Source organism: Eulemur rufifrons, chromosome 8 (assembly GCF_041146395.1).
Source record: "Eulemur rufifrons isolate Redbay chromosome 8, OSU_ERuf_1, whole genome shotgun sequence".
NCBI lineage: Eukaryota > Metazoa > Chordata > Mammalia > Primates > Lemuridae > Eulemur > Eulemur rufifrons.
In genome coordinates, this window is record NC_090990.1 from 98,909,552 (window position 1) to 98,921,752 (window position 12,201).

A 12,201-nucleotide genomic window follows, 5' to 3' on the forward strand; every position below is an offset into this window, starting at 1 on the left:
AGCCCAGGGCTTCCCCTGCACTATGGGGCCTCTGAGCACCGCCAGCCTCTCCCCATCCTCCCCTGGCTCAGCTCCTCCCTGCCCTGTTGTCTGATCCTACCAGGGACCCAGCAGCTGCTAGAGTGTCAGACTCAACTACCCTCTCCTGGGGAGGGAAACCAAGTACTTTGAGAGGCTTAGCTGAGCAGGGGCTTCTGGCTAGCTAAGGGTAAAAGCCAGCCTGGCCAACTCCCCCAATTCCTGGAAGAGGGAACCAGAGAGAGGAGGCTCAGCTGTCAGGCTGCCAGGCCCATCTGCCCCAGCAGGAGGGTGGGGAGTACAGCTGCAGGAAGGCACAGGAGCTCTCTGGTCTACAAAATGCTAATCCAGGAGAAGAAAAACAAGCCAGGGAGCATGTGGACATTCATTATACAAGGTAGAGTCAAAAATCCACTTAAATCATATAAAATTTAACACGATGTCATCAACATAAAGTTTTGTTCATTTGTCTGACACATCCCCCATCGCCACACTCACAAATCAACAGCAGTGCCCTCTCAACGCCTGTGTGACACCCAAACTCCTTGTCTTGGTGCTGCCTCCACTGGCCCCATGTCCCTGCAGCCATATGCAGACCCTTTCTTCTCCAGCTCCCTGCCAGCAGACACTGGCTGGGTGCCCAGTAAATGCTGTTATGCTCAGGCTAAGGCCGTCCCCACAGGAGAAGCCACCCTCCCAGGTGGCTGCCTGCGTTTCTGGGAAAGTGCAGTGTACGCTGAGCCACCCTCAGCCTCCAACCTGCCCTACCCATGTCCCCTTCCAAGCACACATCCAGGAAGGGTTCGGGGTTTGAGAATGCTAAGGACAAATTCTTCACTACCTCCTTCACCATCACTCCTTCTCCCTCCAACCCTCCCGAAGTCAAGGTGAACCTGAACAGGGACAACCCAAAACCAAAGGAGAAATGCATCCAACTGTGGAGCTCCATACATTGCTGTGGAGCAGCTTCTGGGAGACGTTCCCTCTGAGGACGGCCTCTGTCCAAACTCCACTGCTAGGGGTCTGGTCTCATTGACCACCATGGAGGGCAGGGCCAACAGGACAACCAAACTCATTCCTCCCATCTTCCTGTGTGACCTCCAGAGAATCACTTTCATTATCTGGACACAGACAGCCTAGCCCTAAAAGTAGGAATTCTAAGTCCTCTTTTTTATTCCTTCCTTCTTTCCTGTTTCCCTCCCTTCCTTCCTTCCATTTTTCTTTCTTTTTCTTTGTTTCTTTAGTATTCCTCCAGCCCCCGTGCCTACAGAGAAAACTATACAATTGAAGATATTTCTCCAAGGTAACAACATTGTTGAAGTGGAGAAAGCCTACATTTTGCTGTTGACAAAAAGTTACCTATTTAAACGGGATCTACCCATTGCTATTGCAAACCTCATTTTTGCTTCAAGAAATCCTGTTTTACAAGTGCTTTCAAATCCATTAGATTTCATAAAATTAATAAAACCTTTCACAAAAATTCATATTTACTAGGACTTATATTTTCATTAGTTTTTATTTAATGATATACATATACACATATAATATTTCATAAAGCAATGAGTATAATATGCAGCCTAGATCAGGTCATTCTACTTTCTTCCCCTCCATTATTTCCTCCGCAATTTCATGCCCTCCTCTAGCCCATTTTAGCATCTACTGGTTCTTCCCTGTCTTTAGCATATTCTTATAAACATGTGGGTGCATAGACACCCTTAAATTTTGGAGACTGCTTTTTTTACATAAAACAAAGATTTCATTGTATTTAGTTTCCTGATTCTTGCTGATGGGGATTCATGCATTTTAATTCATGAAAAGGGAAAATTTCTCCCAGACAACTGGAACATTTGCATTTTTAGGCCTCCATAATACTCCATGGGACACATACTCTCAATGTCTTCAATCCCTCTTGATTTTGGGGACACCTGCTATTTTTTCCCCCAGGATTTTGTCCCAGAACGGGGCTGTGATGGACATGGCTTCTTCCTAGGTCTCCAGAGCCTGAGCAGCATTTCTGGGTGGAGGGAAAGGCCACCCACAGAGATGAAAAAGGGCATAGTCTGTAGGATTCCTTGTACCCCAGAAGGCAAATCCTTTTTGACATTTCAAATGGAAACGCATGCAAATTACACAAGCATTTTAAGATAAACCTGAGACTTCCAAGGGCCTCTCTTCTGAGATGATCTACTTGGAGCTGAACCCTAGCAGAGGAGCGTGCACCTCCACTCTCCTGTTCAGTGTAGCTCCAGCAGCCCAGACCAGAGGAGCTTCTTGCAGCTCAGACACTGGGGTTCCAGTTCTGCCCCCTCCTCCACAGCACAGTGCAGAGACTGTCAGGACACGACTGAGTCCCAGGCCAGGAGTACACCATTTCCACCCTTTACGCCCGGGAGGCAGCTATTTGATCCCTCTGCATCCCTCTTTCTAGGCTCACTGGCGTCCCTGCTAATGCAGCAGAAGTGACCTCCCCTCCCAAATTAAGGTCCCTTAATTAAGGAAAGGCTGCCCGAGCTCAAGTTTCCCAATCTGCTCACCACCAAAAGGCCATTTCATTCTTTCTGTTTACCCTGGGCTATAGCCAAATATGCTGCATTTGCAAATTATAACAGAGTGGTTTTCTTTTTCTGTTCCTTGAAGACATCAGAACTCCCAGCTCTCCCAGCCCCACACAATTGCTCTGCCTTCCAGGGACCCCGGGCTACTCACTGAGGAGGAGGGTGATGAACCTGGGGAGCCTGGAGGCCCAGGAAAGCACGTAGTGCTCTGAGCAGGGCCCCATGGCAGGCTGCCTGCGAGCCTGGTCAGCTGCAGCGGAAACATTGAAAGGGGAAGAAGCCAGTTTATGCAAGCTTTCCCACCCCAAGGGCGGGACTAGCAAGATGCTACTAGGGACAGCCCATCAGGCTAGAGAGAGAGCTATTCAGCATTTACCATGCACATGCAGCAAGTAGTTACAGAGAAATGTATTTGGCTACCAAGTATGGAATGTTGATTTCCTTAAGTTCTGAGTTTGACAGTTGCTATCTCTGACATTTCACTTTACACTTCTTGTTTTATTTTTATTGTGGAGGTACATACTCCTTCTTTGACACGCATGGTTTGCCTTGTGATTATCTTTCTTTCTTTTTTTTTTATTGCAGCATATTATGGGGGTACAAAAGTTTAAGTTTCAAAGTTCCTTTTAGAGCAATTTTTGTGAAACCATGGATAAGGCAAAAATTTATGTTATTTTCAAATATGAGTTCCATTATGGAACTAATGCTGCGCACACAGCTCAAAATATCAATAAAGTATTTGGGAAGAATGTGGCTAATGAATGCACAGTACATCGACCGTTTGAGAAGTTGCTTTCTGATTAGTTTAATCTTGAAAATGAGCCATGTGAGTGACCTGAGACCAAGGTGGATAATGATGAGCTAAAACTTTTAGTGGAAGCGAATCCATCTCAACCTACGCATGAATTAGCAGCAAGGTTTGGTATTACTATTCCAACAATATTGGACCATTTGAAACACATCGTCAAGGTCAAGCAGCTGGATAGATGGGTACCGTATAAATTAAAATAGCATCAGAAAAGAAATCATCTCAAAGCTTGCCTTTCTTTGCTGTCGCAACATAAAAGCAAACCATTTCTACACCATATTGTTACGTGTGATGAAAAATGGATTCTTTGTGACAATCGTAAGCATTCAGCATGAATGGATAAAGATGAAGTGCCAAAACACAGTCTAAAACCGAATATTCATCATAAAAAGCTAATGCTGTGTGTTTCGTGGTCCAGCACTGGTATTATCCACTACAGCTTCATGAAACCTGGTCAAGCAATTACAGCAGATTTCTGCTGCAACCAGCTGGATGAAATGAGGATGCTTGCGATTAAGCAGCCGAGATCAGTCAATAGACACAGGCCAATCCTCTTGCAAGACAATGCTCAAACACATGTAGCACAAACAATGCTGCTCAAACTATGAGGCTGGACTTGGAAACTCTCTGTCACTCACCACATTCACCGGACCTTGCACCAACTGACCCCCACTTCTTCCAGGCTTTGGACCACTTCTTGCAAGGAAAAATATTCAATTCTCAACAAGCTGTCTAAAACGCCTTTCCCTATTTCATTGCCAGTCGCTCTCCAGGCCTCTTCACTGCTGGAACAAGCTACCATTAAGATGGAAAAACCATGTCCATAGTTTACGTGCATACTTTGATTAATTGTACTGCTTCTTGGTTAACCTGTAATAAACTAAATTTTTGATTTGAAATCGAACATTTCATATTTAATGACCTAATATAACCTCACACTGTGATGTGCCTGACATTATGTTGACCAGGTCCCCCTCCCTGCAGTCACAGCCAGCTTGGTGCTCTCACACATGCCCTCCCCTGGTGCTTACCTGGGTTCACAGCTCTGCCCCAGGCTACCCTGGTCACCAAGAAGTCACTCTCTTACAGCAAAGCTGAGCTAGGCTCCTCCTGAGTTTGGTGGCTTTCCTCTGTCCATACCCCATTCACTAGGTCCAAGTCCTGTTCCCTCTCTAAAATGTCAACTGTTGAAAATGTCAACAAAGACTGTGGCCTAAGCAGCTGTGAGCAATGAACAAAGCTCTTTATGGAGAACGCCAACCGTGCACAGTCTCTATGCAAATATTAGCATTCTGCTGGCAGCCATATGGCTTCCTCGGCTGCCACTAATGCTAGTCATCCTCTCCATACACTCGAGGCAAAGCCAGACCCCCACAGAAGCTGACAGGCTCTCGGCTGGATTGAACCATGACTTTCCCCCTAGGCTTCGACCTGCCCTGCTCCTGCTGTCTCAGAGGAGTGGGATAGAGAAGTACACACTCCCTCTGGTCACAGCCTCAGCTGGCTCAAACACTCCACCACCTACCGAAGTTCAAAACCTGGTCTCTTCTCTCCAAACCTGGGCAGCCCACAACATTCAAGAGCTCCACCTCCCATTACCGTGGGGAGATGCACCATCCCCCTAACCGCTGGGCAGGGCCACCTTCTCCTGCCCACTGAGGCGTCCCCTGTGGCTGCCCAGGCAGAGCACCCCCAAGGAGGGGGTCTGCAGGCTGGCCCCATGGCTCAAGGTAGTCAGGTCACTGTGTATTAAACCCACTTAATGGATGTGAAACCAGAGTCCTGGGGGGATTATGTGACCTGTAAAAGGCCACCCAGTTAATCTAAGGACAAGGTCTGTGTTAGGGTGTGTAGTCCGTGCATGGCGGGAGAAAGAATTCTCAGATAGTGATAAGGATATACAAAAGTAAAAGTTTGTTTATTTTCCTGAGGAAGAAAGAAAGAGAGAGATAGAGAGGGGGGCGTGGGGGGCCACGGCACACAGGGGGAGGAGAGAAATATCGGGCAGTGAGGAGAGTTGTTTGGTGCTTTTAAAGGGTAGAAATGGCTTTTTTCTCTGCTACAGAGGACTGACAACAAAAGCGGCTGTGAAGCTGCTGTGTTGGCTTCTTCTGTTTCTCATATAGCAGACTGACAGCAGAAATTAGTTTCTCCTTTCTTCTTGATAGCAGGAGGAATCTGGTACTGCCTCTTGTTGAGGAAGCAGGGGAAGCTCGCCATCCTACTGTCCGCTGAGGAAATTTTTCAAGGCTGACAAAGAACTCAGACATGACAAGTGAGGCCACAAGTGTTTTAGTTAAACAAAGGGTAGTTGCGTTGTCAGTTTATTTCTCTTATTTTCTGTTTGGTGGTTTATTTTCCTCTGTTGGATAGGTTTTTAATAAGACCACCTTTCAGTTTGGACTCCTGACAAGCAGCTCAGGACTCACTCCCGACATGGCATCTGGTCTCCCCACTGTGGGGCCTCAAGCACCTGGAGTCCAGTCTGTCCTCTCCCCCAAAACTGCTCTGCAGATTCCCAGACAAGAGAATATTCAAGATTGGCTTGATTCCCCCTTCTCCACCTAGTAATGGGGAAGTCACTTCAAAAGGCCGTCCATGAGTTCCAAGGTCAGAAACTTCTCACATGGAATCAAAATGTGGGCACCTTGTCCACGGGTCAGCTCAGGGCCATGGGGATCAAGTGTCACATGCACAACCACACCACTTTTCCCACGTCTACAGCCGTCCAGAAAGGACTGCTCCTCCGAGAAGCGGGGTCTTTTCCCTGACTGCCCTGCCTGTGTGAAAGAGAAGAGCCACCAGCCCGCCCTGCAGGGTTTGCAGTGGGGCATCCAGGCGGCCTGGAAGCAGGGCTGGGGAGAGGATCAGACAGCAAGAGGGGCACACTGACAGTCGGCAGCCCACACTGCCCTTGCCTTCCTCCTGCCCTCCTCCTCTGTAACCCAACTTCCCATTTTTGGTAAAAGAAAAAAAAAATAACAAGGTGATGAGTAGGGTAGTTTCAATGGCTCATTTAGAAAGATGAAACTACAGGCAACATTTAATGTCTTGGCAATCTGAGGAAGAAAATAACCGTTGACCCAAACAATAGTGTAATTAAATTCTTAAGAAAAGCTCTGACATATTCCTGGGAATCTACAAGTCCAAGCACATGCACAGGTTGTGTGTATGTTCACAAAAGGTCTGAGAAGGCCCTAACCCCTCACCTCTGGCTGACTCTGGGGCTCTGCACAGCAGGAAATGAAGTCTAAGGCAGAGTTGTCTACTGCCTGGATGACTTCAGAGGACAAGGCCGACACACACAGAGACCCAGAAAATACTGGGAGACTTATCGTTCCAGCCATTTAGTGAAATCTCTGCCCAAAAGTAGCTGAATGTTAAGCTAACAGAGCAGACAGTTCAGTAGCCACGCACAACAAAGAATACAAATGTAGCATAATTAGTTCAGAAATGTAACTAAGCAAATTTAAAAAGAAATGACAGCAGAAACCAACAACACACAGCCCTGGCAAAGGGGAGAACTGGATTTCCAGAGTTGCCACTTGACAGGTGCAGACAGGCCCAACTTAGTCGTTCACCTTACAATTCTTTCACATTACAATCCTGCAAAGCAATACACAGTCGGTAGAAACCATATCTCAAGTACCCATATAATCATTCCATTTTCACTTTCAGCATAGTATCCAATATAGTACATAAGATATTCCACATTGTCTCATAAAATAGGCTTTGTGTTACATGATTTTGCCCAACTGTAGGCTGATGTAAGTGTTCTGAGCACAATTTAAGGCAGGCTAGGTTAAACCATGATGTTCAGTGGGTTAGGTGTTAAATGCATTTTCAACTTACAATGTTTTCAGCTTACAACGAGTTTATCAGGACATAACTCCACTGTAAGTCAGGGAACCTCCGTGTATTTATTTTGAATGACCAATATTCAACACAAAATTACAATACATGCAAAGAAACAAGAATATGTGATTCATACACAAAACAAAACAAAAAATCAATCAATACAAATTATCCCCAAGGTATCCCAAACACTGAACTCATTCAACAAAGACTTTAAATGATCTGATTTAAATGTATTTGGAGAACTAAAGAATACCAAGAATGAAGAACTAAAAAAAGTATAAGATCAATGTAACACCAAGTAGAGAATATCAATAAAGATATAGAAATCAGGTCGGGCATGGTGGATCACACCTGTAATCCTAGCACTCAGGGATGCCGAGGAGGGAGGATCTCTTGAGCTCAGCAGTTTGAGACCAGCCTGAGCAAGAGCGAGACCCCCGTCTCTACTAAAAATAAAAAGAATTAGCAGGGTATGGTGGCTTAAAAATAGTGTAAAAAAAAAAAGAGATACAGAAATCATAACGAAGAACCAAGTAAAAATGCCAGAGTTGAAGAATATAATAACAAAAATGAAAAAAATCACTTAGAAGGGCTCAACAATAGATATGAGCAGGCAGAAAAATAATTAGTGAACTTGAAGATTCGGGAATTTAAATTATCTAGTCTAAGGAATAGAAAGAAAAAAGTGAAGAAATACAAACAAACCTTCAGAGACATGTTGGACACCATCAGCCATACCAGTATATGCATAAAGAATTTCCAGAAAGAGAAGAGAAAGAAAAAAAAGAAGAAAGAATATTTGAAGAAATACTAACGGTAAATTTTACAAATTGTATTTTTTCCAGATTTCTTGAGGTAAAATTAATTAGTAAAAAATGTAAATATTCAAGGAATGCAAAGTGATGATTTCATATAGGTACACATTGTGAGATGATTACCACAATCAAACTGATCAACACATCCGTCACCACCACACCCAGGGCGGTGTTGGGGGAGAGCTGCACTGAGCACACATCAAGTAAAAATACAATACAGTGGGATTAACTATAATCCATAGTCACCACACTATGCATTACATCCCCAGAATTCATTGATCTTATAAATCAAACTTTATGCCCTTTGACCAACATCTCCCCAACCACCATTCTACTCTCTGCTTCTATGAGAGCAGCTGTTACAGACTTCACATATAAGTGATCATGCAGTATTTTTCATTCTGTGTCTGACTTATTTTTCTTGGCGTGAAATTCTTCAGGTTAGTCCATGTTGTCACAAGTGACAGTGTTTCCTTCTTTTTAAAACAGTACAGCATTCCCTTATATGTATGTATACACCACATTTTCTTTACTTGTTTGTTGACAGACCCCTAAGTTGTCTTCATATCTTTCCTATTGTAAATGATGCTGTAATGAACATGGGTGTGCAGATATCCTTTTGAGGTGAATACTGATCTCATTTGCTTTGGAAATATACCCAGAAGAGGGACTTTGGTCATTCCACTGTTAATCTTTTGAGGAACCTCCATACTGGTTTCCATAATGGCTATACCAATTTACATTCCCAACAACAGGGTACAAGGGTTCCTTCTTCTCCACGCCCTTGCCAACACTGTTTATCTCTTGTACTTTTGATAATAGTCACTGTAACAGAAGTGAGATAATAGCTCATGGTGGTTTTGGTTTGAATTTCTCTAATGATGACCAATATAGAGCACCTTTTCATATACCTGTTGGCCATCTGTATATCCTCTTTGGAAAAATGTCTATTCAGGGCTTTTGCCCATTTTTAAATTATTTGTTTTGTTTGTTGGCTATTCAATTATATGAGTTCCATATATTTTTTGGATCTTAACCACTTATCCAATGGTTTGCAAATATTCTCTCCAAACCCATAGGCTGTCTATTCACTCTCTTGATAGTTTCCTTTGCTGCACAGAAGCTTTATAGTTTGATATAATCCCAGTTGTTGGTTTTTGTTTTTGATGCCTGTGCTTTTGGTGTCGTATCCAAAAAATCATTATGAAGACCAATTGTCAAGGAGCTTCTTCCCTGCTTTCTTCTAGGAATTTTATGGCTTCACATATGACATTTAAGTTTTTAATGTATTTCAAGCTAATTTTTGTGTGATGTAAGATGAGTGCAATTTCATTCTTTTGGATGTGGATATCATGTTTTCCAAACACCATTTATTGAAGAGACTATCCTTTCCCCATTGTGTATTCTTGGTACTTTTTTCAAAGACTGGTAGACCTTACCGGCATGAGTTTACTTCTAGGCTCTGTATATGCCAATACCATACTGTTTGGATTACTAGAGTTTTGTCATATACTTTGAAACAAGGAAATCCGATGCCTTTAGCTTTCTTCTTTTGCTCAAAATTGCTTTGGCTATTTGGGGTCTTCATAATTCCACATAAATGTTAAGATTTTTTTTTTTCTATTTCTGTGAAAAATACCATTGAAATTTTCATAGGGATTTTATTCAGTCTGCAGATGGCTTTGGGTAGTATGGACATTATAACAATGTTAATTCTCTAATGCATGACCACATGATATCTTGCCATTTGTTTGTCATCTTCAATTTTTTCATCAATATTTCATAGCTTTCAGTGTACAGATCTTTCACCTCCTTGGATAAATTTAGTCCTACATATTTTCTTCTTGTGGTGCTATTGTAAATGGAATTATTTTCTTATTTGGGGGTGTGTAGTTCATTGTTAGTGTATAGTAATGCCACTGAATTTTGTATGTCGATATCATATCCTGTAACTTTACTGAATTCATTGACTAGTTCTAAGAGTTTTTTGGTGGACTCTTTACAGCATCCTGTATATAAGGCCATGTCATCTGCAGAGATAATTTCACTTATTCCTTTTTTATTTAAATGCCTTTTATTTCCTTTCCTTGTCTAATTGTTTTGGTTAGGGTTTCCAGTATTATGTTAAAGGGAGATGATGATGAAAGTGGGCATACTTGTCTTGTTTCTGATCTTAGAGAAAACACTTTTGACTTTTACCATTGAAGAATGGGAAGAAGGATGACTCAAGCCCAGACGGTGGTGGAAAGGTGACCGAGCATCTAGGCTCCCCTGTTTCCATCTTTCCCCATTACTGGGCCGGGGTCCCTTTGTGGCTAGGCACTAGGATCTCCATTTGCCTGTCTTTTGGAGGAAGAGGCTGGGGAAAACACCTAAACATGTGGAATCCCAATGCTGGGCACCAGGGCCAAATCCATATCCCCCCAACATAGGGTACCCTGGAAGTTCGAATCCTGCCCTCCCACCACCTGTCAATCCACCTTTCCTCCGACCCTTTCCTGCTCCCCAAAAAACTCCCCAGGGAAATGCAGTTTTCCCCCACTGTGGGCCCCCTCATCCTTTGCCACAGTTAGGGTATCCACAATGCCAACCTCCAGGTCCCTACCCTCCTCCATATCCCCCACTTGTCGCTGGCATGCCTCCTGTGAATCTCTTGGCTCCTGGCATGTTAGGACCAGGAATGACAATGGACAAAAAGATGCAAAAAAAATGAAGAAAGCTCATAAAAAGATGCACAAACACCACAAGCATGGCAAGCATTCCTCCTCCCCTTCCTCCGCTTCCTCCCCTTCCTCCTCTTCCAGCAGTGACCCTGACTGGATACAGGTCCTGGACCTTTCCCTCAAGTCTCACCAGTTCTGCTCTCCCACCAACCTTCAGATACCATGTAATACTGGTGGAAATTAGCCCTTGTGCCCCACCCCACACACCCACCTGGGCCTCACTCTGCTGTCCAGCCCTGACTGGCTAGGGAAAATGGGAGGAGGATTGCCATGGGCTAGCGAAGGCCGTCTTTTTGCTGCTTGGATAGATCTTATAGCTGATGACTCTAGCAAGGACCTGTTTTTGGAAGATGGTGAGACCTTTGAGCTAAATGCTGAAGGCAAGTTTAAGATCTGTAAAATGTGATTTTTAACTTCCCTTTGTAATACTTGTGGTTGGGGGGGGTTGTGGAAATTTAACTATGAAGAAAAAAATGTACATTTTTTTTGAAATGTTGGCAAACTTGAGTAATTTAGTGGGAAATACACTTCCCAGCAGGCCTTTTATTGGTCACGCTAACTGCATGGTTGTGGGGAGGTAGATCATATGTCTCCCAACACCCACAGACATAGTGAGACACGTGGGGCCTCTACTACTGCAGAAAGCCCAGTGATACCGTGACTTTCCTTAACACAGACACAAGAGAAACAGCAAAGGGATGGCTTCTGCCTCAATTTCAACTCCCAGACCTACCTCTGACAATGAAACTTAAATCACACCCCGAACTCCAGCTGCCAGGGAGCCTGGGAAACGTGGCATTAGCTTTCCTGCCTCTGCAGTAGAGGACTCCCGCTGAGTACCTGCTCACCATACCTACCACACCTCTCTCACAACCCTTCTCAGACCTCAGGGGCAAACTCATCAAACACTCCAGCCAGTCTCCTCAATGCCCTTGTTCCACTATCACTCGGTCTCACCTACCTACCAAATCCTGAACCTTGGATTGATCCAACCTATGCACAACACTCATGCTGCCTGACGGAATCACCTACCACCCAGATGACACTGTTATAAACTCACAATACCTATCCTCAACCAATCTTTAACACCATTCAACCATCAGCTGTGTGTATGACAGCTGTTTAAAGGTAACATAAATTAAGAATTGCTAGGACTTACTGAGTGCTTCCTGTGTGCCATGACTCTTCTAAGCATTCTACTCATGTTCATCTTTAATCCTCAAAAACACTCTGTGTGATAGGTATCATTATTCCCATTGACAGATTAGAAACAAGGAGACAAGAAAAACTAAGCCACGTTTTTAAGTTCACAGAGCTGAGAAGTATCAGAAACAAGTTTTAAATCCAGGTAGTTTGACTTCAAAGCCCACATTTTCATCATTCTGCTGACTGCCTCTCACATTCTCCCAAACCACCATCTACTG

At 43.8% G+C, this 12,201-nt stretch overlaps 1 protein-coding gene and 1 pseudogene across 4 annotated transcripts in view; one reads left to right on the forward strand and one right to left on the reverse strand.

Moving 5' to 3' along the window:
* Positions 1-2,813, reverse strand: part of LOC138390767 (SLAM family member 9-like) — a 69,908-nt gene extending 67,095 nt beyond the window's left edge. For all 4 annotated transcript variants that reach the window (XM_069480384.1, XM_069480381.1, XM_069480385.1 and 1 more), the window contains exon 1: positions 2,725-2,813. In XM_069480384.1, coding sequence (XP_069336485.1) covers positions 2,725-2,797 — 73 coding nt within the window. In that variant the 5' untranslated portion in view covers positions 2,798-2,813. The remainder of the gene's footprint in view (positions 1-2,724) is intronic.
* Positions 2,814-10,432: 7,619 nt separating this feature from the next.
* On the forward strand, positions 10,433-10,961 carry LOC138390353 (proline-rich protein 13 pseudogene; annotated as a pseudogene).
* Positions 10,962-12,201: the final 1,240 nt, after the last annotated feature.